The sequence below is a fragment of the Anabrus simplex genome, chromosome 12 (genome assembly GCF_040414725.1).
Source record: "Anabrus simplex isolate iqAnaSimp1 chromosome 12, ASM4041472v1, whole genome shotgun sequence".
NCBI classification, from domain to species: domain Eukaryota; kingdom Metazoa; phylum Arthropoda; class Insecta; order Orthoptera; family Tettigoniidae; genus Anabrus; species Anabrus simplex.
This window is the reverse complement of record NC_090276.1, coordinates 10,662,998-10,690,318: the sequence shown is the minus strand read 5'-3', so window position 1 is coordinate 10,690,318 and position 27,321 is coordinate 10,662,998. Positions and strand designations below refer to the sequence as shown.

Below are 27,321 nucleotides of genomic sequence, written 5' to 3'. Positions count from 1 at the left end.
AACAAGCACACAGCCAGAAGATGAAAGCTTTCTGGGCGAAGAAAAAACAGAATTTCCATACAAGGAGTCGAAACAGGCCCTGTGGTCCTCAGTAGGCCCAAACGACAAGAAGAAGAAGAATTGACTACTGCAGGTATTTCTATCTCCAGTATGCCTCTAGAACAAGTAGATGATTTCCACTATCTAGGAAGTATTCTCTCTACTGACTCCTCAACGGAGAAGGACAAAGAAAACAGAATACATGTCGCCCATATAGTTTTCAGATGTCTCTCACATCAGGTCTTCCTGAATAAAGATCTAACAATATATACAAAATTAATGGTATATTTAGAAGATGTCATCTCCACCCTGCTCTATGGACATGAAACCTGGTTTCTATATCACTGTGGCATGAAGAAACCAGAATGCTTCCATCAACGGAAACCGAGATATATTACAGATAAATGGGATGACTACATTCCAAACAACAGCTCTAGAGGTTTTTTCTTATCTCTTTGCAAACTGATTTTTGTTGCACCAAAACAGATAGGCCTCATGGTGATGATGGGATAGGAAAGGACTAGGGGTGGGAAGGAAGTGGCCATGGCCTTAATTAAGGTACAGTCCCATCATTTGCTTGGCGTGAAAATGGGAAACCATAGAAAACCATCTTCAGGGCTGCCAACAGTGGAGTTCGAACCCATTATCTCCCAAAAGCTCAAAGCTGTGTGCCCCTAACCGCACAGCCAACTTGCTCAGCCAGTTCTAGAGGGAGCAAAGATGATCGTTGGTCACCAACTCAGATGGAATGGACATGTCCAGTGCATGAAAGATGACAGACTTCCACAAAAAATTCTGTATAGTGAAATCAGTATAGACAGGAGACCGCATGGTGGCCCTCAGAAGCGCTATAAAGATCAGATTAAAAAGACCTTTAGGAGCATAGACATTGATCCAAGGAGTTGGTATATCATTGCAGATGACCGCACTCGCTAGCGCACAACTACTGCAGCTGCTGTTACACAATTTGAACATGAACATCGTAGACAGGAAGTAAAAAATGTCAGAGGCGTAAACAACGCCAGGCTCAACCACAACCTCCTTCCTCTATACGGTCTAACCAATGTAGTCATATGTTTCATGCCAAGATTGGTCTCTTTAGCCATCAAAGGCATCTGCATCTCTGAATTCAAATCGCACAAGAGACATGAATACTCTGATACGTGTATCAGCCGGTGACAATGACTACAGCTAGTGTGATGCATTGTGTGCACGTGAAGAGGCGGCAAAAACTAACAACCAATCCCCGAGCCAGAGAAGTTAACTAGACACAGTTAAAATCTATGATACGGCTAGAAATTGAACCCAGTACTACTTTCTTAACTGTCGCTTCTTCTGTTTCTAATGGTTATGGATGAAATTGTAAAAGAAAAGAGACAAAGGAAGGGAGATGAAGTTATTACTACCTGCAGACGATATTACGAACAGCAAAGAAGTACAACAACAACAAGACAATACTGAAATGTATGGTACGAAAATCAGTGCAGAGAAAAGGTTTTTTTTTGCTAGTGGCTATACGTCGCACCGACACAAATAGGTCTTATGGCGATGATGGGATAGGAAAGGCCTACGAGTTGGAAGGAAGCAGCTGAAGCCTTAATTAAGGTACAGCCCCAGCATTTGCCTGGTGTGAAAATGGGAAACCACGGAAAACCATCTTCAGGGCTCCCGACAGTGGGATTCGAACCCACAGCTCACAGCCGCGTGCCCCTAACTGCACGGCCAACTCACCCAGTGCAAAGAAAAGTAGACCATGGAATTATCAAGAGGAGAGAGAGAGAGGGAAAGGTAGTGTGAAAATTGGTAGTTAATGCTTTGAAATTGTGGACAGTTTTAAATACAGTTGCTAAATTAAAACAACAGTTAGAATCCGATGAAGCGTTACGCAGTGTGTCTAGTGTGCTCGTCGACCGTGTCACGTCACACTTGTCAATTCTGAGTGCGCAGTGAGCACGTAAACACGCCTAGAGCAAGAGAGTCTTCCGCTAAATGTGAAGTGTGTCCTGTCATTCAATTTCTTCATGCTGAGGGGTACAATGCAATTTTCTTTAATCGCCTGATCCACTCGCTGAACATATCGTCGGTTCACAGTTGGTTCCGTCCCTGACTGCCTGCAACATGAACGTCTGTACTTCCTGCTTCAAGTTCCTGCACTACTGCTGCACTTTGCTGTCATTCATGAAAGTTTCACTGTACACATTAGTCATTCGTCAATGAATTTTGGCTGCATTGCAAAATGCCAAGCAGCAAAATGAAATATCTAAGAATATGATAGGAAAGACAGATCGAGAATGTGAGAAGGAGACATAGAACATGGTGGATCGATTCAATAAAGAGGAGGAAGAAGAAGCAGCAGCCTAGACTGGGACAAAATGGTGTAAGGAAAGAGGAAGATGGGAAAGTGCCATAAATGCTCCGACCCCGCAGGAGCTGGATAAGAGGAAATAAGGAGAATGACTATTTAAATTTGTTTCCCATTTTCTGTTCTTCCATTGTAATTTTATTTATGAGTTGTGGGTCAGTTAAAGTGATTTCTGTCTTTTTTCAAGGATATACTGAGGCTGATTTTGTCCTGAAAATGGTCGATAAATTTAAAAACAGTGAAACTTCATTGGTGTAGTGATTCAATTTGTTTTCAGCTTCCTGTGCATTGTTGGACAGGATAGCAAGGTCATCAGCGAATCCCAGGCTGTCTAAACTTATTATTACAAATTTAGAAACTTTTCATTAACTCTACCAAGCATTACAAAGACAAATGTAAGAATGCAGGAAGAACACAAGAAAGAAAGAAGGAAAAGGTGGGAGTAAAAATCAATATATTCATATAACTGGTCCAAGCCAATGTCCACATAACCAAGTTCTAATTGGCCTTGGTGAAGAATTACCAGTTACAATCTGACTAGCTGAATGAGTGATGCTGTATTCAACACTGGCCGCAAAATAGAACCCTTCTAATACAACAGCAGGTCAGTGGAAACTGAAGAATAATTTGGTTTGGAGTGCACTGAGAAACCGAAAGCTTCCCGAGTAGCTGGCCCTATGCCACCTCAACAATGAAGATCAAGAGCAGTGCTGGAGGACTTCCTAGTTTTGTTTTTATTCAATATTTGACTGCATGTCTTCCATGGAGTATTCTGTATGACTGGTGGAATTCTGGGGTCACTGGGGCATCTTGGCTCATTTTGGTTCTGGCCAGAGTTTAAGAGCTGATGCCATATGATTTATCCAGTGAAAATTCCAACCCAAGATTGACCGCGATTTGACCCTCAGCCCTCCAGAGGGAAAACCAGCAGCTAAGACACATCCCCGCCCTCCCCCCACGCAAGCCCCTGAAAATGGTCGATAAATTTAAAAACGGTGAAACTTCATTGGTGTCCTCCTCATTAAGACATTGTCCAGTTCCATGGCTAAATGGTCAGCGTGCTGGCTGTTGGTGACAGGGGTCCCGGGTTTGATTCCCGGCAGGGTCTGGGTGAATGTGTTGTCTTCATCAAAATTTCATCCTCATCACAATGCGCAGGTCGCCTATGAGCGTCAAATCAAAAGAGCTGCACCTGACAAGCCGAATATGTCCTCAGACACTCCAGGCACTAAAAGCCATACGCCATTTCATTTAGACGTTTTCTTGCTTTGCAGTCTTAAATTCAAAGTCCTGATTCCCATTGTATTAAATCTATATAAAAATACCTCGGATCACAAATTTTCACTATTATTGTTTAGATATTTTTCCCAGCTCTGAAAATGCTCTTATCCCTTGTGCATGGAATGTGATCAGTTACCAACACAGATTAAAGCCTTTGCCACAGCAGGAAAGTGGGGAAAGCTGCACAATAACAGGAAAAGGCCATGAATTCCTGAAGTTCACAGGGTACACTGTACCTTTGGGAAGCAAGTTGTTAGCCTGAGGAAAGTTGTCTCTTGCTTGCCGGTTAGCAGTTAGACTGCTGAATAACCCAGTGAACCTGTCGTCCAATGAATATGAACAGTGACAATGGCACCAATTTTGTTGGCATTTACAAGCAACTGGAAGAAAATCAATTGTTCTTGTTCAATCCAGAAAAAAGGAAGAAAATTACTGAAGCTACACCAATGAAAGGGAGAAATAAAGATCTATACACGGATGAAGAAAATTAAAAGATGTCAGACACGATTAGAAAGATAAAATGAAATTTTTTTGATCACATAATGAGGATGGATAACACCAGATTGTCAAAACGAGTGTTCAACAACATTTACAAGAGCAAGAATGGCAACCAGTGGATTCAAGGAGTAAAAGAAGATATGAATGATATTGGAACAACAATTACAGCAATATACAGTAAATGTAAAATGAATCCTCCTATTCAATACAACAAACAATAAATTGTGCTCGGTCCCGGTGAAGCTTACGGTGGTATAATGTTCTTACTTCTGTATAATGTAGAACAAAAACAAAAAAATTTCTTTAAAATCTACGTGTACAATTTGGAAAATATTAGCAAATTATGTAGTCTAATGTACAATATTTGTGCATTTCTGGTGCTGATATGATCCATGTCATTGTTTGGACAAACTGATGCACGTGTTTTGAGGAAGTAATAATACAGATGGTGAATCAAATGAAGTGCTTGAAAATGCATTGGTAGAGTTTGTGGTTTTTATCATTTGCGATAAATGTGAATAAGTTGAAACATTGTCAGTGAATGTGCCTTCATCTTGTATGACCCCTACAAGTGATTTTTAGAGATTTTGAATCCGCAATAAAATGCAAAATTGGTTCAAAGTGCAAAATAGATGTGAAATTCTTGGGTTTATGAGAAATAAATATTTATCTTTTTAATAACGATACTTGTTTCTTAAAAATAAGATATATGTTGTTAATTTCTGGGGAAAGAATTAGTACGGCGTCTTAAATCTTTCAATGTGTGGAATATCTTTCATTGGCCAAAGAGCAGTGCAAAGAACAACCAATCAAACAGTATAATACACTTTCAAGCACTTGCGTTCATTCACTTCGTATTGACCTTTGGTCGTAGTCGGTTATTCTTGACATAGGTGTTGAGTTCTGTTTTAAAGTACAGTAGCGATTTATTGTCTGGTAGCCATGGATAGAAGCAAAGTGACGATCAAACAGCATGCCGAGAGTTACAAATCAGAACATTTTTATGCAAGACATACAAATATATTAATGTGCTGACATGACAATCAAAGACTTGAGTCGCAGAAGAAAATTGTTTTGTATAAACACAGCAAAGGCAGAAAATAAAGGACCAATTTTTTTCCCAACCAGCATGTGAACAGCGTGCCGTCAAGCGTCACGCCACAATAGCACAAATTTCAAAGAGAGCAAAAGCAAGAAACAAACGTTCATTGAGGATACTAAGATATGCCTGAAAACTAACATCCTCAGCCACAAGCTGGATCATCCTGCTTTCCGAGACTACCTTGAAGAGTAAGTGCCTATTTCAGATATATTTTCAGACATTATATATATATTTGTGTTTAAAATACATTTACACCATCTTGAGTGGTATATTCATAAACTAGCTTATATCCCCCATCAACCCCACCAAAAAGAACCATGTGGATGGTTGGTTTGAAGTATTACGATTGCTATATACGGCCTTGTTGATTTTTAGGTTAGGTCTCTTAAACTTTCGACCAAAAACCATGTGGATGCATGTTTCCTAATATGACAACTCCATGTGGAATTTAAGTTTAGGTTATTCAAATTTTCGACAAAGAAAACGTGGATGGACGTTATTTTAAAATGTCACATTTTATTAGATCATCTGGGATGTAAAATAATAGCTTGTTTTCATGTATGTAGTGATTACTTGGATTTGGAAGACGGCGAGGAATTGTATATGTTTGTGTTAATTTGGTATGTATGTATTTATTCATTTGTTTTTGTCTCTCCTCGGTATGTGAATTTTGGAATTGTTTGCTTTTCGTATGGTTTCAATATTGTTTCTTATCGCGGGAAAAGTGAAGTAAAATGTAATATTTTGGGACATACTGTAGTGCACACGCGCCAGATCGGCGTGGGATATTTCCGGTTTCAGCCTATTGCATCAAATTCGTAACTTCTCGATGCTTCTCAATGTTCTTGGTCAGCACTAATTGGAGAAAATAAACGTAAATGTGATTGGTAGGTGAAGAGTGAAGGAAAAAGATCGGACGCTCATTAGTTGTTGTAAGGTTTCCTAATTTCCGGAGAGAAGCGTTTCGCTAGAGCCTTGCTCTTCCAAGGCGTCTTTTCTGTTTGACCAGTGAAGGGAAAGGTTGCCTTCTACAAGGTAACGGGTCTTCTTGGCCCCTCCACCAGGTAAGCACTTAATTGTTTTTTCATCTTTCAGGTATTTATTTTCAAATGTAGTGTTTCATTTAATTTCTCTCGCCGGAGCTTACCCGTGTTTTCCTTCAGCTTCCAAATTTTATTAAAATGACTTAGCCTTAGTCGCGTCACATTTGTAAAGAGACAGTTCCCACTTCGTTGTTTTCGTAAATTGTGTGTTCAACGCCTTTTGATGTAATGATAAACTATTAATCCCACTATCGGCAGCCCTGAAAATGGTTTTCCGTGGTTTCCCATTTTCACACCAGGCAAATGCTGGGGCTGTACCTTAATTAAGGCCATGGCCGCTTCCTTCCAACTCCTTGTCCTTTCCTATCCCATCGTCGCCATAAGACCTATCTGCGTCAGTGCGACGTAAAGCCCCTAGCAAAAAAAAAAAAAACCTATTAATTTACCCTTGGGGCTGTGTCTCAGTTCTGCATCGTCCTAGAAGTATTCACTTTTAGTACAGGCACCTTCCTCAGAAGTGTTTTTGAGGAGGCTGCCTACTAAGGGTGCGCTGCACTAGGATAATTATCTTAAATATTTTCCCTCATTTTCTATGAATAGCCTAACGTATTATGTTACCTAAATTTTATTCCTTCTGACAGTTTTATGTAATTTAAACGTTACGCCATGTGTGAAGTGTTCCGACCTAAAGTCGTATGAAGTAGAATCACTGAATTGGGACCTTCTGGGTAATCATTGTAATTATTGTTTGATTTATTTCCGATTTTAAAAGGTGTAATTTCGTGGATCATTTGAGCTTTCATTTCAATTTAATTTTAAGTAAACTATATTAATTTTGAATCATCACTGACTTCGCTTCTTCAGCAATGCCTATACCTTCCACCGCCTGGATATGGTTCCCAGCCACCTTCCACACCATCCTTTCTTAGCCGTTATGTTTGTTAACCTGTTTGTTATGATTTTAATTTCGTGCAATTTATTATCATTCCTCCTTTCGTCAAAATGTGTTTCTGTGTAATGATGTGTTTGCACAGTGGTAGCAGATATAATTATTATTGTTATTATAAACTATTATTTACTATGCGTAAGAGGAGACTGGGATTCTTTGGACATATCATGAGGATGCAGGACTCGAGACTTCTGAAACAACTAGTACAACACAATCTCGTCTCAAAAAATACCACAACAGGATGTAAATGGATCAGAGAAGTAAGAGAGGATCTGAAGGAAATAGGCCTTACAACAGAAGACACCAAAAATAAGATAAAATTGAATACAAAACTCAAGAATACAAACCTCCGCTTTACCCTTACACAAAACAAACCAACAACATGCACATTTTCAACTGAGGAAAGGGCACGAAGATCGGAGCGTCTGAAGAAGTACTGGGAGGACCGCAAAGCCCGAACAATCCCTTCAAAGAGACCTGAACGACGGACTGACTAAAGTGATCCTATGTGGTCATAAAAGAAGAAGAAGAAGAAGAAGAAGAAACTATTATTTGTAACCTTACTTATTAGGAGGTTACAATGTACATAAATGGAAGTTTACAGGGGAAAGCTTCAAAACTCGCTCAGTGATTCACTAGGCCAGCACTACATCAAATGTTTAAGTATTTGTCCTTACCTCTAAACTTTATTATTATTATTATTAGTAGCATGTTCCACGTTGCGGAGATTCAGCAAGAGCAGAGGTAAATGCTGCATTGGATGGGAAGCCCATTCCAGTAATCGCAGGCGAGACATCCGACAACCGAGGCAGATGTGTCTACGCTGTTCTATTCAGGACGATCACACCAACTGCAGAACAAGTTTATTTGGCAAACAATATGAAGAAAGAGGAAATGAAGGTGCAATTTAAGCAGTGTATGCTTAAATGCATAACTAAGCTCTCGAAGCATATGAGCGTCAGGGATACTAATGTGTTTTCCAAAGAAATGTGCAATGTATTCAATCCTGCAGATGCAGGACAAAACAGTGCTCTGGAACCCAAATCACTTATGTCTTTGAAGCATAAGTTGCAATATTTTAGAAGTGTAACTGTTGATCAATTTGTCGAAGGTTGCGAGGCATATCACCAACAGATGCTGCAGCATTACAATTTAAAAAAAAAAAACACTGACACACTCCAAATGTTGATGGCACTTAGGCTGAAGTTTCCTTCCTTTGCTTCGGCAGGACTGCAGTGCATTTGGGCCCCTACGAACAGTCGATGTAGAGAGGTTTTATAGCAAGTACAACATGATTGTAACTAATAGGCGGTCTCAAATGAAGGAGGACACCATTCAAACAACTGGCATGTTGTACTTCAATCATCATCGAAATTCCTCTTCCTTGTAAGTCTGTTGTACTGTGATAAAAGGAATACGTTCGGAATAGTATTTTTCACTTTGAAATTGTGTTTGTAAATTTGTAAATGTGCATGTTCGTGTGTGTGTGTGTTAATACTGCTTGCAGTCTTATGCTGAGGTTTGTCTTATTTTCCATAGTGTATTCAAAACTGAATGATGAGCAATATGTGATTAAACAGTATGATTTTACTCTCAACTGTTTGTATGTGCAATTTTGCAAATTATGCCTATTTTTAACCGATTTGCCCTTTTCCTGTCCCATCGTCGTTACAAGACCTGGCTGTGTCGGTGCGACATAAAGCAAGTAGGAAAAAAAAAAAAAAAAAAAAAAAAAGATTCAGCAGAGGTCAAAATTAAAGAAAAAAATAAAAATAAAAATAGTATCCACAGACTGGGAAAATGAAATAACTCTTCCTTACGAGGGAAATATCACAAAACAGAATTTAGTGTTTCAGCTGGCAGGCTACATAGTAGGAAAAAGTGACAAATATGTTGACTGCTTAGATTGTGCTCCCACTCTTCGTAGTGAACAGGCACCTGTGGCAACATTTACCATCATTAACGATTATGACACCAAGAAAGGCTTGCGATACTTGACATATCCTTCACTGTGTGTTTAGGTTGCTATTGCAAGTAGAAGAAGAAGACTCAGAAAAATTGCGATCAGAACAAAATTTATGGGGTGATTCTTTTTTTTTTTTTGCATGTTTGGACAGCATAGACTCTATAGTTGTCCGACCCACAGACTTTGGATGCAGCAGTAATCACAGATATGACCTTGTATTTCCGTATTTCCTTTGTATGGAAGAAGAATTGGCGCTTAATATAATAAAACACTAATTTTCCCAATGTAAGAACTGGGACTATGAATCTTTTGACCCTGACTGGAAAAACTGAAGAACTTATAGATATGATGAAAAGAAAAAATGTATCCATATTGGGAATGAGTGAAACAAAATGGAGAAAGGCAGGTAGCAAGATTCTCAGAGATGGCTACAAATTAGCATGGAGTGGACACGAGGAAAGGCTTTCCTGCTAACAAAAGATATGGATGCCATTACTGAAGTATCATTAAGGATCATTAAATTATCTATGCAGCTGGGGTCCACAAATTACACAGTAGTGCAGATATATGCACGACAGGTTCGATGTAATGCTCAAGAGAAGGAACAATTCTGTCAAGATCTAGAAGATATAATTGATGAACAAGTCGGAACAGACAGACTTGGTTATGAGGAAATCATAGGACCACGTGGATTTTGGGAACAGAAATGCAGAAGGCAAACAACTGCTTGATTTGTGCAGAAGAAATGGATTGATCATCAAAAATACCTTCTTCCAAAAACAAGACAGCCACAAGATAACAAGATATAGGAGGGAAATATGTAACTGATGTTAAAGTTATCCCTAGTGAGAGTATGGACATGATCATAGATTATCGATTGTAGGCTTAATCATGTGGCTAACACAACCCCGAAGAAAAGAAAAAGAAAATGTAAAGTGAAGACTTGGAAATTAGAAGACGCCAAGCTGAAGGAAGAATATAAAATAAGGATACAGAGACACTTACCAAAATGGGAAATGAATACAGCAGAAGAAGAATGGAAAATTTTTAAAGATACTTTGGTGGGTGAAGCTAAAGACCTATGTGGAGTAACAGAATCGACCATGAAAGAAAAAGAGACACCCTGGTGGAATGACAGTCAGATTGGCTATAAAAGAGAGAAATTGGGCAAAAAAAAGATGCTAGACAAAGAAAAGCAAAGAGATGCACAAGATCCAGGTGGCCAAGAAATAACTAAACTACAGGAACTCTACAGGCCAAAAAAACTTACAGCTAAGAGGTTAGTAAGAGAAGAGAAAGATAAAAAATGGGATGAGTTTGCAGAAAAGTTGGAAGAGGACAGCAGAGGAAACAAGAAACTTCTTTACAGAGTAATTAAAAACAAGCGAAATAATCTATAAGACATCAAGGTAATAGAGCAGGACAATGGATCAGTAGTACAAGAGGAAGATAGGAGAGAATTCAAGAATTTCTTTGACAAGCTCCTGAATGGAGAGGCATCAAATGTAATTCAAAACAGAGAAGAATCTGGAAAAGTGAAAGAGACTAGTAAAAATATGGAGCCACCAATAACATGGCTCAAGATAGAGAAGAGTCTCAAAAGTATGAAGAAAGGGAAAGCTGCAGGAATAGATGAGTTAAGTGTGGACATGTTGAGAGCATAAGGAACCCCAGCAATCCAATGGCTATATAGATTCCTAAATGCAGTATGGCAGCAAAATACCATCCCAGAAGGCTAGAAGAAAAGTATAATTGTACCTATATTCAAGAAAGGCAGCAGATGAAAATGTACCAACTACCATGGCATCACTCGACTCTCTCATGCACTAAAAATTCTGGGAAAAATTATAGAGGATAGATTACGAAAAAATGTAGAACCACTTTTGGAAGAGGAACAATATGGCTTTATTCCTAGAAGATCAACAGATCCTATATTTGCTGTCAGGATGCTAATGGAAAAACATTGGGAAAAAGAGAAGCCTTTATATCTACTGTTCCTCGACATCGAAAAGGCCTATGACAGCATACCAAGGGAGCTTATTATGGAGTGCCTGAGAAAGTTCAAATTTTGAGACAGTCTAATTTCAAAAGTTAAGGTGCTTTATGAGAAAACCAGAAGCTGTGTACAAGTCGGTTCTGGACTGTCAGACTGGTTTGAGACAAAAAGGGGAGTACAACAAGGTAGTGCTTTGTCGCCTCTATTATTTATCATTGTAATGGATACCATATTAAAGGCGCTAAAAGAAAAGGGGCAACAAGACTTAAAAGCATTAGCATTTGCATTTGATGTAGTAATTTGGGGTAACTCAGTGAAAGATCTGGAAGAGAGACTGCAGGGGTGGAGTCATGAGTTTGAGACATACGGATTAAACATCAACAAGGCTAAAACGGTGGTGTTGAAGGTATAGAAGGGTGACAACCAGCCAAAAATCATGCTAAATGGCACTAAGCTGGACAGTGTCACAGAATTTAAGTACTTGGGTAGTATAATGTCCAAGGATAACTTAGCTAAATATGAAGTAAACAGTCGAATCAGCAAAGCAATACATTTTTACCTCCAAGTAAAACAGCTACTATGGGATAAACAAGTACCACTCAAAACCAAGATGACACCGTATAAATCATACTACACCCCTATCCTCACATACAGCCTGGAAACCGCTACAGTAACAAGAAAGGACAACTCAAAACTCCAAGCAGCAGAAATGAAGTTCCTACACACAATGATCCAGAAGACCAGGAGGGATAAAATCAGGAATGAAAAAATCAGAGATGACACAGGACTAGAAGACTCCTTACTCCTGAAGATCCAAAAGGCAAGACTGAAGTGGTTTGGTCATGTGAAAAGAATGAGTGCCAATAGGTCGGCAAGAAAGGAGTATGAAAGAGGGGAAAGAGACCAGTGGACAGCCCTAGAGAAAAATGGGCAGACTTAGTGAAGAAGGATGTAGAGGAGAGAAGTCAGGATTGGGAGCGGATTGTGAACGAAGAATGGTTCATGGACCGAACACAATGGAAGGAGCTCGTATACAACACTTGGGAAACTGGAGTTGGTCAATGATGATAATGATAATGATGATGATGATGAAGATGGACTTTGTCCGTAACACTAATTCTGCTTCGTCTATTGTCTGTAGCCTTCATTTCAAAGAACATGATTAGTCTCTTGTAAGCAAAAGTAGAAGAGTACTAAAGAAAGGTTCTGTACCATCAGTTTTCTCTAACTATCCTAGTTATAAGGTGACTAGTACCAAGAGTTCTAGAACAAATACTAGAACCGCACCACCCTCACCCAAGAAATGAAAAAGAGATAAAACTGCTTATCATTTTCAAAATCCTGATGCAAGCTGTTCAACAGCCAATAAGATAGGTACAGTCAATTTTTCAAATGTCAGTTTCATTATAGAACTAGCATAAAGTGAAGACATGCCTGAAGCAGAAATGACATTACAAGCACGAAGATGACTGAAACACCTAAGTTTGTATTATACCTCCCTACAACCATCCTTGAATTAGCACTTTCATCTTGGTATTCTGTTTCTATTTTCAGGTATTTATTACCCCTAAATTTTCTTTCATTGAATAATCTTTCAGGCGGAGTCATATTTGCGATATGACAGCAACACAACATATTTTTATCCAAGATAACCTCAACCTTAACTCTCTTAGTGCCGGCTTGCTTACTGCCGTGGTTGCCAGAGAGAAAATGCCTATTATGCAGCACCGAAGATAAAAGCATATCCTATCCTCACTTTTCAAGATATCTCATTGTAGTTTATATTTTCTTGTAGCTAAGTGATCCCTCTCTTTACTAATTATATTAACATCTCGAAAATAGTTCATACTTCCGAGCAAAAAATTAAATGTGTTCATGCAATTTTTGAAAATTTTAAAATTCAAATTTGGATCTCAGTACATCCTAGTATATTGATTGTACTCACCTAATTTTGGTATTCTTGTGCACACTGATGCATTGTTTACTAAGTTTGTAAAATATCAGTGTTTTAAGAAATAATAGTTCTTGTAAAAATGGATTAAAATACCGACTTGGTCTAGCATCAGGAGGAAGTGCATGTTTAGGGCCGGGCGTCTCAAGGAATCCAGGAGAGGGCTAAAATTGCACATTGTGATCAGACTGAATTTTACGGAAATCGGGAATTTGGTCATCGTCGTTACTGTCTCCGTCAATTCCATCATTATTCCTGTCACTATCATTACCGTCTTTATCAGAAATTTCATGCATCACTGTCACACTGGTAAGTCAGATAACATAATCACTATCGTCATTGTTTGAAACGTTACCAGCATTATTATTACTCTCAGTATCATCTGAATCGTCGCCTGACTCGATATAATCAGAATCATCACTCAATTAATCAATATATTGTACCAAATTGTCATCAATTTCAAACAATACGAGAACTAGTTGCCATTATTACGAACACAGGGTCTTCAGGTACGCGCCAAACGGCTGAAATAGAAAAAAATCATAACATCAACACAACATGTCGCACAGAGAATCTGGTGGTAGATTTAGAAACTATGTAGTATCTACTACAGAGTGATGCTGACTGGAGCTGCCATCCGTCAGATATGTGCAAACTATTACGACTTACATAGACAGCTGCAACACGGAGCGCAATCAAGCTCGTGGCACTTTTCGCTAGGCTACAGAGGAGTACGATCGCTGACAAGTAAGAACCATTATTGTTATGAGAGTAAGGCCAACGTATGAAGCTAAGTGTTACCTGCCCAATGAACAGTTTACGAAGTATTTACTCAAAATACTTTTCTCTTACAGAATTATTATTTAAAATTTATTTAAAATTCTAGTGCAAGGTATGAATGAAATGTAATCTGAAATTATACATATTGAAATTAAAATTTTAGCAGGTTTGAGTCAAAATATTGATGTTATCCATATGCCGAATATATAAGGAGATCAAATAAGACATTTATGTTTTAACCACGCTCCGGTTGTGTATCTAAATGCTATAGATAATAAAAGTGATTACTATTATTCCTCAAAGTTAAGGAACGTCAGTTGGACTACTGTATCTCTGCGCAATTTCATTTCATGACATTATTTTGGCAAATATAAATGAAAGTCACCTTTAGGATTAATCATTTTAACAGTATTAACCTACGTAACAATCTCCATACCTCTACATTACGGTGCATCGGCAATCCAAGTCAATATTTTTTCCATAGAGGAGTATGCATTTCTACCACAAAAACTTAAGCCGCCAGCACCACGTGTCGAGCTATCAAACTACTCCGATCACAGTGCGTGGACTCAATTGTCAAGGCCAGTAAGGAGCTAGCTAGAGGGACGCATCAAGTCGGCCGTGCTACAAACAGACAGAAAAAAATTGAACTGAACCTGTTCCTGACTTTTGAGAGCCCAATCCAAGATAAAATGAGGCAACATTTTAAAGTGCAGAGACAAAATTATAATTTTATTTTTAGAAATAGTGATGATAATCTCCTCTACTCTTCATCACAGGTCGTGGATGAAATCCCCAAGAGTGTACAACAAAAAATAGGAAGCAAAGAGACAAAGGTCTTACACTTTGCAGACCCCATAGTAATATCGGGGGAAGATGAAATGGAAGTAGAAGAACAAGATACTGTGTGGAGTCGGAAGATAGAGGAACATGGAATGAAAATAAGTGTGGAGAAGAGTAAGACAGTAGTGACGACGAGAGGTAATAGAGGAGGAAAACTGAAGTAAATGGAAGACCATTAGAAGTTGTGAAAAGCTTCAAATATTTGGAGAGTATACTTCAAGACTTATCTCCTGCCCATCATGACATAGTCTGGAGAGTTGTGTCATACGTCAACTGCAAGCTGCTGAAATGAAATTCCTTAGATCAGCTGTACAGAAAACAAGCAAGGACAGAAGAAACTGGAAGCCGGTGGATTTTGCCAATACGCGAGAGGCATAGTGTAGACGTCCCAGAAAAATGCATGGAAATTCTGTATTCTGTATTCAGGCACATGGGCAATAACAGAACTAGATGAAAGCGGAATACAAGCAGCTGAGATTAAAGTCCTTAGAGGAATAATTGGGAAGACACGAAGGGACAAAATCAGAAACATCAGAGAAAGAATTGGATTACCTAAACTGCGAAACAAGATAGAGTAAGCTGAAATGGTATGGACACATGATGAGAATGGAAGAGGATATAATTCCAACGGAAGTATTCATGGACAAAATAATAGGAGTAAGACAATGGGAAAGACCCAGAAAGAGGTGGATGGATACAGTGAAGGAGAATATAGAGAAGAGCAGAGTAAAAGTAGCAGAAATATTGGAGGAAAGAAGGGAGTGGTGGAGAGAGAGAACTGTGGATTTCCTTGATTCACAACCCGACTCAGAAGACTGGAAGCGGAAAATGAAAGAGAAGAAGAAGAGTGATGATAAATGTTAAAATAAGCAAGTGATGATAAATGTTAAAATAAGCAAATATAGTGTTCAGCTAGAGTCAAATGATAGAAACTTACGTGTATGCAGGCGATCCGACGACAACTTTCCAAACGATTACACCGTGTGTGACGTCTGCGGGGATGTGCGCGTCCCTCATCTGGAGCTCAGCAATGATCTCCGGCGTGAGCGTGAGCATGGTGATGCCCATGTACCGTCTGGGCCGGCCCTGCTGCTGGCTGTTCGACGTACCTGCGACAGGCAAAGTACCCTCTGTCACACCGCACGCGCTAACATACCAGCTAAGGAGCACACAACAATTAGCTCACCAGCGCCTTTGACCTTCGCCTCGCTCCTCTTCAGGAAGTCCTTCGCGTAGTCGATGGGGATAGCAAACGATATCCCGGCGGTAACCTTCATCGAGTTGATGCCAATAGCTTCTCCGTTGAGGTTCACTAAGGGTCCTCCTGAATTTCCAAACTGCAAGACAAGAAAGTTTACTATTAAGAATAAGTAACAGAAAGGAACAAACAAGTGAGAAATCGAGTTATATGAACCTACTGAACTCCAAACATGTGTTCCCGATGAATGACTTCAATTTTTCCCACAAGTGGAGCTTTTCAAGAATTAAATGCAAGGCTTTTCAGGCGTTTCCTCTATAAACCAGCATTTTGTCTTAGGCCTGACAACCCGTCAGAGTGGGATGTCATAAGTTATGAATTTCATTATGGTCCGTATTGACAATTGATCACTATCAAAGGGTAGGGAAAGGTGCATCTATTCAATACCATTTAATATAGTATCTTGTATGTTACACTATCAATAGCTAAATGCACAATTTATCAATTAATTCATCAACACAACTAAAAGACGTCAGATTTCTACTTAAATCCAAGAATCAACAGACAAAAAAACATACCTCTCCTTTAGATTCAATAGTGCAACTATACACCAAGCCCGCCTGGTGATCACAATCTTTAAGGCGTTGAAGTCTAAATGGCCTGACACAGTAGTTAGCCAGTTCGAGTCCCGTTGGTCGTAAAAATTATCCCCATCATAATGTTGGCTGGCAGGGTAGGAGAGGTGGTGGTATACAATTTCTAATCACTAGATTGCGTGCCAAAAGCCTGGATTAAATTCCTAACCTTTCCGCAGTGCTCACATGGAGTGAGGGCATATGACGCTGCTGATGGTGATTCGTCCCTTGGATGGGAACATTAAGTCCTGAGCAGACCCCTTGGTGCTATTCGACAGGAGTAGGCTATGTGCCGATACCAGGTTTCACCCTCTCCCTTCCTACTACCATATATCATGTCATTCAATCTCAGTAACTCCTCTAATGAGACTGAAGTCAGGAAGGGCATCCGGTCATTAAAACATGCCACGACAGATTGGTCTCACCTCATACCCAACCCCGCAGAGAAACAGGACAAGGGTTGGACAAACTGCAACTACACAGCAAACTACTAATATTTTCAAGAAAAACAATCAACAAATAGCTTTTAAAACTAATAATAACAATTTTTCCAATGTCTATAATACACGTACCATACAGTACTTCAATTCTAACTATAATATTAATGAAATCAATGAAAAACATAATATTTTGTTTGACATAATCATTCCTATATACGCGAAGTATAAATGTTAAAAAGACATGTCAAGTCCACCAAACTGTTCATTCCTACCAACCCGCCCCTCCTCAAACCCCTGCCATCATTAGCTATGCCTTCGCTCCCCTTTGGCAATAAGTCTGGAGTTTGTGTCCATGCCAAGTGCATATAAATTACGAGGGACATGGAGGTGAGTCTCATCGTATGTTAGCTTCTCTTCTTTTCTTAAAATAAACTTTGAACATTTTTTCTTTTTCAGACATTCACTTCACACCAAATTAAACAATAGATCATTACATCTGATAGAAAGACCACTGGTTCAAGTTGTGAATGTCCCCTTCAAGCTACATATAAACTGTTACTCATATTACTATTCAACAAGGCATCATTTGTAGATCAAATGGGTTCACTATACAGACAATGAATATCAGTTCCAAGATCAACTCAAGAATACATTGACATAGTCCAACACCAGTCAAAACAGTTTCAATGTGTCATTTTAGTTTCAACTAGCTGATGTACTCGTGCTTTGCTACGCAATTAACAATAATAATAATAATAATAATAATAATTGTTACCGTGTTTTAGCGGTAGTTATGCGTAAAAGAAGGTGCGGGTGTGAATGGGTTTCAAGCTACGAAATTATAGTGCATGTAAAATTAATTTAAAATTTAACAAGGTTATATTTTCTTTTCAAAAACAAAGCAATAACAGACATGGCAGGTACAATGTAGCGAAACAAGGGGAGTTACAATATTTACAGGTTTTGGGCTTCACGCCCTGACTTCAGCGATCAGCTCAGTTTTACCACAAACACAAGTTTTAACAGAGGGGCAGAAAACCCCATTCATCCCTAGGAGCCCCTGGCTCCGAATTACACAGAAAAGCCTCCACGCGGCATATGACACTCCATTTCAAAAGAGCGATCCGCTCTCAAAATTTAAGCCTCTCAAAGGCCACACCAAACTCTACCTTCAAGCTGTCCTCTAAGGACGTATTCACAGGGGTAAAATACCCAACCTACTGAGGTCTATTACATGAAAAGGAGGTTGATTATATGACCTCTAAAATAACAATTTGAGAGGAGGCTAACCGCACTCCTGATACACTTTGATTTTTTAAAACCTACTTTGGCACTAGGCCGTTATTACAAGGGCTAATCCCATACTACAGAGGTGACTTAATAGCAATTTACATTACATTACGGAAGAATTGGTTGAGAAAATAAGTTCACCTTAAGACGATGTGAGTGGGAGCTCGAGAGGGTTAAGCACTCTCTATCCCGATATGTCGTTTTAAAATAGAGTAGATACCAGTTGTTTTTACATTTTAGGAAAAGGTTACATGGTTGAACGCTTAGAACCCGCCCCGAAAGTTAAACTGCTGAGCAAGAAAAGAAAGAATTTATTAATCGGCCATTACCTTATTGTTGACCGCCGCCGAGGAAAGAGGCGCTCCCCGCCTCCTGCTATGTACTTAATACACTGAAAGATGGAACAGAAGTGGCCCGGAGACCCCAAAATCAGCAGTTTATATCCTCTCACGGAAGATTCTAGGCGTTAGGGGAAAGAAAACACCCTCCCAAAAAAATTTTATTGGCTAGGGAAAAGAAACCCCTACATAGAGGAAGAAGAAACACATTATTGGTGGAAAATTAATTAAAGAAATTCGGGATTGGCTAGATCCAAAATAAGGGGAAAAAGAGGGGTATACAGCCAACTTAAACAATGACAGAAAGAAATTTAACCAAGAACAAACTCTTGAAATAAAAATTTCTCCAACAAAATAGTTCTTTGACTCCGCACTAGGTCGCACTATTGTTGATCTTCAGTAGTGTCCTCTAGAAGAGAAAGTTCACACTTCTTACTTCAAGCGAAACAAAAACACATCAAAAATGACACAGTTCACAAACTCAAAAATTTCCAGGTAGTGACATCTTCTGAGAAATTAGTAGATTAATAGTATAGATAAAGTTCAGACTTCCTCCAGAAGAGGAGTTTCAACTGGCGCAACTTTTAAATAAACAGAGTAGAGGTGTACCGCCCGGTACAGACCTCCCCCCCCAAAAGTTCCTCCAGGGGTGACACATGAAATCAGTTTGAAACAAGTTCCAAGTTATAAAGTGAATATGAAAACAGATTACAAGATTTTCAGAATGTTGTGTGATTCAGTTTCACAATTTGTTGTTGCAGGTGAAGTAAAGTCTTTCTGTTTTTAGAATTTGAATTTCTGAAGATAAACTTTTAATACTTAAAGGTGAAGAAAAATTTTGCAATGTCCACCAAATATTGTTGTTGAATTCCCAAGTGTAGTTATTGCTTATGGTGACTGTCCATGTAGTTGATGTAGATTGAGTCGGATGGCCAGACCGGCCGTTGCAGCTTGCGTCCAACGGAGGCCGCTCGGACCCCTCAAGTACCCTGAGATACCGCTCGCCCGCACTATGAGGGGAGCAGAGGTGTAGAAGTACGCCGCGCCCGCGGTGAACAGATACAGGCTGCGGGCATGTAGTAGGTCGTGCGCCGCACATCAGCCTTGGCCGGGAGGAGAGCTCCGGTTCGCCGTGCACATGTCGTCCTCGCTGGAGAGGAGGGGGCCCATCCCCCTCCCCAGTCGCTGCACGGCGCTGCGCGGCCGCGGGGGCGCTGAAACATTAAAGCTAGGCGGCAGAATTGTGTTGGACCATCATCTTTTTTTTGAGGGCACAGGCATGTAGATTGAGGGGCCAGCGGCGTGGCGATATCCATGGCATTTCATCTAAGCCAGCCACTGTATTTAGTGGAGCAGGAGACGGGAGCGTGGTAATGGCCGTGACAAGGACAGGATGGCAGTTTAACAATCGGGGGAGGTTTACAAGAAATGCTTACATATAAAATAAAATAGAAGGAGCAGAATGCCTTAAAAGTGGAACTCAAAAAAAAAATATAACCATCATATTCCTATCAAATTATATGAAGCAAGTTGACACAAAATTTACACCGGTTTCACCTGGGACAGGTGAACCCTAAATATCCTCTCGGTGGCTGGATTGCTTACTAACAATGTAACCGGTGTGAGAAAATCGAGAATGATGCATGGCCCATGGAATCTGGGGGCAAGCTTGCCCGCGGGAACAAAATTTTTGACCATAACCTGGTCACCTACCTTCAAAGGGGTGGGTCTCCGTCCACGATCATACCTTTCCCTAACCTTTTCATGAGACACTTTAAGATTGGCTTTAGCCTTCTTCCAAAGATCTTTAATGTTATCAGGATCTATTGTCTCGGGTAGAATGTCATTCAGAGACCAGAGGTTAGAGAGCGGCGAGTTGGGAACGAACTTGAACATCAAAGAAGCTGGAGTAAACTTGTGAGATTCATGAACCGCCGAATTCAAAGCAAAAGCTATCCAATGCAGGGACGTGTCCCACCTGGAATGATCTTCATGATGATAGGCAATAAGTGCAGACCTGAGATTACGGTTAACCCGTTCAGCCAGAGATGGTTGAGGGTAATAAGCGGAAGTAGTTACATGAGAGATGGACAAGTCAAAACAGAATTTACGAAATAAATTAGATGTAAAAGCCTTAGCATTATCAGATACAATGTATTGGCACGGACCAAAAGAAGCGAAAATAGAATTTAGGCAAGTAATGGTGGACTGAGCGGTAGCCAGCTTAGTCGGAAATAACCAAGAAAATCTGGTAAAACCATCTACACATACAAAGATGAATTTGTTGGCATTTCCCTTCGACTGGGGGAAGGGTCCTACATAATCAATATACAGGCGTTCCATGGGGCGCGACGCTTGATGAGAAGACAAAAGGCCTACTTTAGTGGACATGGTGGGTTTACTGATCAAACAAGATTTACAAGCTTTTACAAGTTCCCGAATTTCACCGTCCATACCTTTCCAGATGAACATTTCACGAATCTTTTCACGAGTTTTAAAGATACCCAGGTGCCCCCCCAATGGGGTCTCATGATAGTATTTGAAGATCATAGGTACAAGAACCGCTGGAACTACAACTTTCATCAACTTATCATGCCTCGAAGGGCAACATAGAACACCATTCCTCAGAACATAAGGGACAGCATGTTCCCCAGAAGAAAGGGTTTCCATTATAGGAGCCAGCGTCGGATCTTCACGTTGGTATTTCTCAATATCCCTAAAAAGCATGGGAGCATCTGTTAAGATGGCATTAACACCAGATAGTATGGACTCGGAAGGCGATGACCTATCGACCGGTTCGTGGGTTTCGACGTCGTTATGAAACATACGGCTGAGTCCATCAGCAACAGCATTTTCGGTACCTCTGATATGTCGTACATCAAATTGGAAGGCAGAAATACGGATGGCCCAACGGGCTATACGACCAGTACGACGCGGCCTACCTAAGACCCAGCTTAAGGCTTGATTATCTGTCTCCAGGTCGAATTTGACATGTTCCAGATAGAGACGGAACTTTTCTAAGGCGAATAAGACTGCCAACCCTTCGAGCTCATAGATGGAATACTTGGCTTCTTGAACCGATAGAGTCCTAGATGCATAGGCGATGGGACGCCTCCCTAGTTCAGTCTCTTGAAGAAGAACTGCAGCTACTGCTGACGACGATGCGTCGGTTTGGACGATGAATTTCTTCGAGAAATCAGGCATAGCAAGTACAGGGGCATTACAGAGAGCTAATTTAAGGTCTTCGAAAGCGGCTTGTTGAGAAGGTCCCCACTCGAATTTGATGCCTTTCCTACGAAGAAGGTTTAAGGGCGCCGCTCTATTAGCAAAGTTAGGAATGAACTTCCTGAAGAAATTCACCATACCAATGAACCTGGCGATACCTTTAATGTCCTTGGGAGGTTTAAAATCACGGATGGCCTGTGTTCTAGAATGATCGACTGCTACTCCATCGGGTGACACAATATGCCCTAGGAATGACATAGAGGGCTTAGCAAAGGCAACCTTGGACAACTTAACAGTTAACCCAGCCTTACGAAGGCGATCGAGAACTTCTCGCAGATGATCTAGATGTTCTTCAAAGGTCTCTGAAAATACGACGACATCATCTAAGTAGTGATATAAGTACTCAAATTTGATGTCGGAAAAGACCCTATCTAGTAGCCTAGTGAGCACAGCTGCCCCCGTGGGGAGCCCGAAAGGCACGCGGTTGTATTCGTATAAATTCCAGTCCGTGGCAAACGCTGTAAGGTGTTTAGACTCTTCGGCAAGGGGAATTTGATTATAGGCCTGATTCAAGTCCAAGATGGTGAAGAACTTGGCCTTACGAAACCATGAAAAGCAAGAATGAAGCTCGGGAAGGGGCACAGATTGCAACACCACCTTCCGATTGAGAGCCCTGTAATCAATGACAGGCCTGAAACCTCCTTGAGGTTTCGGTACTAGAAAAATAGGCGAAGAATACGCTGACTTAGAGGGCCTAATAATACCGTCCTTCAACATCTGATCGATGATTTCTTTCAGAGCCTTCATTTTAGGTGGAGATAGCCTATACGGTGGAAAACGGACAGGAATCGAATCCGTGACCTCAATTTTGTATTCAATAAGGTCAGTAACACCAAGAGTATCAGAGAACACCTCGGGAAACGACTGACACAATTTGCGAATACTATCAGCCTGCTCCTCAGGTAGATGTCTAAGGTCTAACAACATCTCATCCTGGGTAGGCGAAATAGATGAACATGATGCAGAATTACACTTTAATAGAGGGATTTTACAATTAGAGGCAAATTTGAATGTGCACGACTTACTCAGAAGATCGAGCACCAGACCAGTGTGAGACATGAAGTCCGCTCCCAGTATGATGGGGCAAGACAAATGCTTGGCCACAAACAATTTGATTTTCCATGTAAATTTAAAAACACGAATTTTGACATGTAAGGAACCTAGAATTTCTAATGGAGATGAATTAGCCGAAACATATTTAACAGGAGATGAGTCATAGTCAGGGAGTTTACAAACAGATTTCAATTTAGAATACCAATCAGCCGAAATAATGGAACAAACGCTGCCTGAATCTAAGAGAGCTGTTATAGGCTCGTTATTCAACTCAATCCTAAGAAAAGGAACAGGTGCGGGGGTATCCGCCGCAATCCTAAGACACTCTCTGGGGCATTCAAAAAAAGAATTTGAAGATTGCTCATTCCCTGAATTCTCGACCCTTTTGCCCGGGGCTGAGCCTTGGAAAGCAGAATTAGTCGACTCAGCCGAAGCCGCTAGTCACTTTTTATTATTGGCATGGTTGGAATTTGCACCAGAGCAGGAGGGGGTGCTATTTGAGTTTGGGCAATTCTTGGCGATATGTGAGAAAGCCCCACATTTAAAGCAGCCTTGTGATGAACCAGCTCCATTCCTAGTCCCACTTGGCTTGATCAGTGGACACTTGTTGCGCAGATGGTCAGGCGACCCGCAAGCATAACATTTACGGAGATTGACTGGTCGGCGAGGTGGAGGCCGAGTGTTACTAAAGGAAGGCGGGGGTTCTTTCGCTACACGCAAAGAATCGGCGTATCTAACTCCTTCCGCTGAGACGGCCAACGCTTCAAGTTCAGAGAAAGTTTGCGGGCACTCCGCAAAACACAAGTATGATCTATAAGATGGTGAAATGCCTTCCACAATAGCTTGTACAATTTGATCCTCAGGGAAGTGAAGAGCAAACACCCTAGTGTAGAATTTGATATCTTGTATGAAATCAGCCAAGTTTTCATCCAAGCGCTGTACACGGTAATAGTACTTCTGAATCAGGGAGGACCTGGCCCTAGCCGGGATGAAGTTAGCTAGCAAATGGGCATGGAAATCCTCAATAGATGATTGCTCGGCAATGGCTCTTACGATTTTATCAGAGAGAATACCAATAGCATACGGATAGATAATTTGCAAAATTTGACATGGCGAAAGAGAAAAAACAAGAGCATGATCCTGAAATTCCACTAGAAATCTTAAAAATGAAATTACATCACTGGTGGTGTTGACGGAAAACTTAGAGATACCTCTAAGCAACATTGCCAATGGATGAGGCAAGCTACTGAACCCAGGTGACATAGTCGTTAAAGGTTTCAATGGCAAAGAAGTTAATTCAGAGCGGATGTTACCCAATGACGCACGGCGTTCAGATTCGTTGTTCAATGGGGCAGAGATAGTTTGAGCAGCAACGGTTATCCTATTGACTTCTCCCTGAGGAGGCTCTTCATCACTACCTACGTTCACTGTGGCGGGTTGATCAGTTTTGGGAGGAACTTCGCCGGTTAGCAATTGAGTAACCTTATTAGACAATTCAGAAATAGTTTCAAGGAGCGTATTAGCGTCCTTCCTCTGAACGTCATTCACCTTTAGAGACAACAGATCATTAACTCTATTTGCAAAGTGATACAGCCTGCCTTGCACACGCTTAATTTGATTAGGAGACGGATCGTTTTCATCAAAAAAGCTGACTACAGATGCTAGCCCAGTAATATTCTCGACGATCGTGGAAAGAGAATCATCAATTTCTTTCTCTCCAAAATTGGGGATGGAAATGGGCAAATCAAGGGACTCTCTAAGCTTGTTGGTGTCGATTGCAACCGTGCCTCCAGATTGTACATTTCTGATAGTTAACTCGTATATCAACTCCTCTTTGCGCAAATAGTTAAGGAGGAGAACATCGCGAGGGCCGGGCATGATGACAGAACAATTTTGAAAAACTCAAAAAATTCCAGCAACTGAGACAATTGTTAGAGTTCGAATCAAAGCAATGTTTAGCCGTCAAAAGGGGCTAAATTGAGACCCATTCAACCACGCTCTGCTACCACTTGTTACCGTGTTTTAGCGGTAGTTATGCGTAAAAGAAGGTGCGGGTGTGAATGGGTTTCAAGCTACGAAATTATAGTGCATGTAAAATTAATTTAAAATTTAACAAGGTTATATTTTCTTTTCAAAAACAAAGCAATAACAGACATGGCAGGTACAATGTAGCGAAACAAGGGGAGTTACAATATTTACAGGTTTTGGGCTTCACGCCCTGACTTCAGCGATCAGCTCAGTTTTACCACAAACACAAGTTTTAACAGAGGGGCAGAAAACCCCATTCATCCCTAGGAGCCCCTGGCTCCGAATTACACAGAAAAGCCTCCACGCGGCATATGACACTCCATTTCAAAAGAGCGATCCGTTCTCAAAATTTAAGCCTCTCAAAGGCCACACCAAACTCTACCTTCAAGCTGTCCTCTAAGGACGTATTCACAGGGGTAAAATACCCAACCTACTGAGGTCTATTACATGAAAAGGAGGTTGATTATATGACCTCTAAAATAACAATTTGAGAGGAGGCTAACCGCACTCCTGATACACTTTGATTTTTTAAAACCTACTTTGGCACTAGGCCGTTATTACAAGGGCTAATCCCATACTACAGAGGTGACTTAATAGCAATTTACATTACATTACGGAAGAATTGGTTGAGAAAATAAGTTCACCTTAAGACGATGTGAGTGGGAGCTCGAGAGGGTTAAGCACTCTCTATCCCGATATGTCGTTTTAAAATAGAGTAGATACCAGTTGTTTTTACATTTTAGGAAAAGGTTACATGGTTGAACGCTTAGAACCCGCCCCGAAAGTTAAACTGCTGAGCAAGAAAAGAAAGAATTTATTAATCGGCCATTACCTTATTGTTGACCGCCGCCGAGGAAAGAGGCGCTCCCCGCCTCCTGCTATGTACTTAATACACTGAAAGATGGAACAGAAGTGGCCCGGAGACCCCAAAATCAGCAGTTTATATCCTCTCACGGAAGATTCTAGGCGTTAGGGGAAAGAAAACACCCTCCCAAAAAAATTTTATTGGCTAGGGAAAAGAAACCCCTACATAGAGGAAGAAGAAACACATTATTGGTGGAAAATTAATTAAAGAAATTCGGGATTGGCTAGATCCAAAATAAGGGGAAAAAGAGGGGTATACAGCCAACTTAAACAATGACAGAAAGAAATTTAACCAAGAACAAACTCTTGAAATAAAAATTTCTCCAACAAAATAGTTCTTTGACTCCGCACTAGGTCGCACTATTGTTGATCTTCAGTAGTGTCCTCTAGAAGAGAAAGTTCACACTTCTTACTTCAAGCGAAACAAAAACACATCAAAAATGACACAGTTCACAAACTCAAAAATTTCCAGGTAGTGACATCTTCTGAGAAATTAGTAGATTAATAGTATAGATAAAGTTCAGACTTCCTCCAGAAGAGGAGTTTCAACTGGCGCAACTTTTAAATAAACAGAGTAGAGGTGTACCGCCCGGTACAATAATAAAAATGTTATTTGTTTTACGTCCCACCAACTACTTTTTCGGTCTTTGGAGACGCCGAGGTCCCAGAATTTAGTCCCGTGGGAGTTCTTTTACATGCCAGTAAATCTACAGACACGAGGCTGACGTATTTGAGCACCTTCAAATACCACCGGACTGAGCCAGGATCGAACCTGCCACGTTGGGGTCAGAAGGCCAGCGCCTTAACAGTCTGAGCCACTCAGCCCGGCGAGCTACGCAATTCTCAGAAAGACTGTTTTTATGGTTTTCCCAACTGAAGTCAACATATGTCATTAAAATGACATCAGTACAAATGTAGCGATTAAAAGCAATGTTATCATATAAAATAGTCGATCAAATGAAAAACCGCACTTTTTTGTCACTTTTAATGAACAGTTCTATGCTGCCGATCTAAAATTCCAAAGATCCAGTGCTAGAATGATCAGGTCACAAACAGCTGCAAACACTCGTCTGCCATTATTCCGTTAAATGTGCACACCCTCAGAGTAGGGATTGAATAGCTGGGATGCTATGATGAACTATGATCAACCAGTCTGTTACGTACCAGTAGTATCAGAAAATTTATAAACCAGAGGAATGGCATGCTAAAGAAGAGAGAGAGATCAAACTCCCCAGCTACTTCTGGCCAATATTCAGGCAGGCTGTTATACTCGGTATGCAGCAGTATTCCCATCTATTGGAGATGAGTGGTAGCAGAAGACACAAAGCACAAGAAAACAATGGTCAATGTTATGTTATTGTTGATCAATTTTATATTGTA

The 27,321-nt window shown here is 40.4% G+C and overlaps 1 protein-coding gene across 1 annotated transcript in view; it reads right to left on the bottom strand.

The window, feature by feature from the left end:
- Positions 1-27,321, bottom strand: part of HtrA2 (HTRA2-related serine protease) — a 69,453-nt gene that overhangs the window by 5,803 nt on the left and 36,329 nt on the right. Inside the window, exons 5-6 of the mRNA XM_067156816.2 lie at positions 15,997-16,147; positions 15,748-15,919 (exon numbers count right to left, since the gene is read on the bottom strand). Of these exons, the coding sequence (XP_067012917.2) occupies positions 15,748-15,919; positions 15,997-16,147 (323 nt within the window). The remainder of the gene's footprint in view (positions 1-15,747; positions 15,920-15,996; positions 16,148-27,321) is intronic.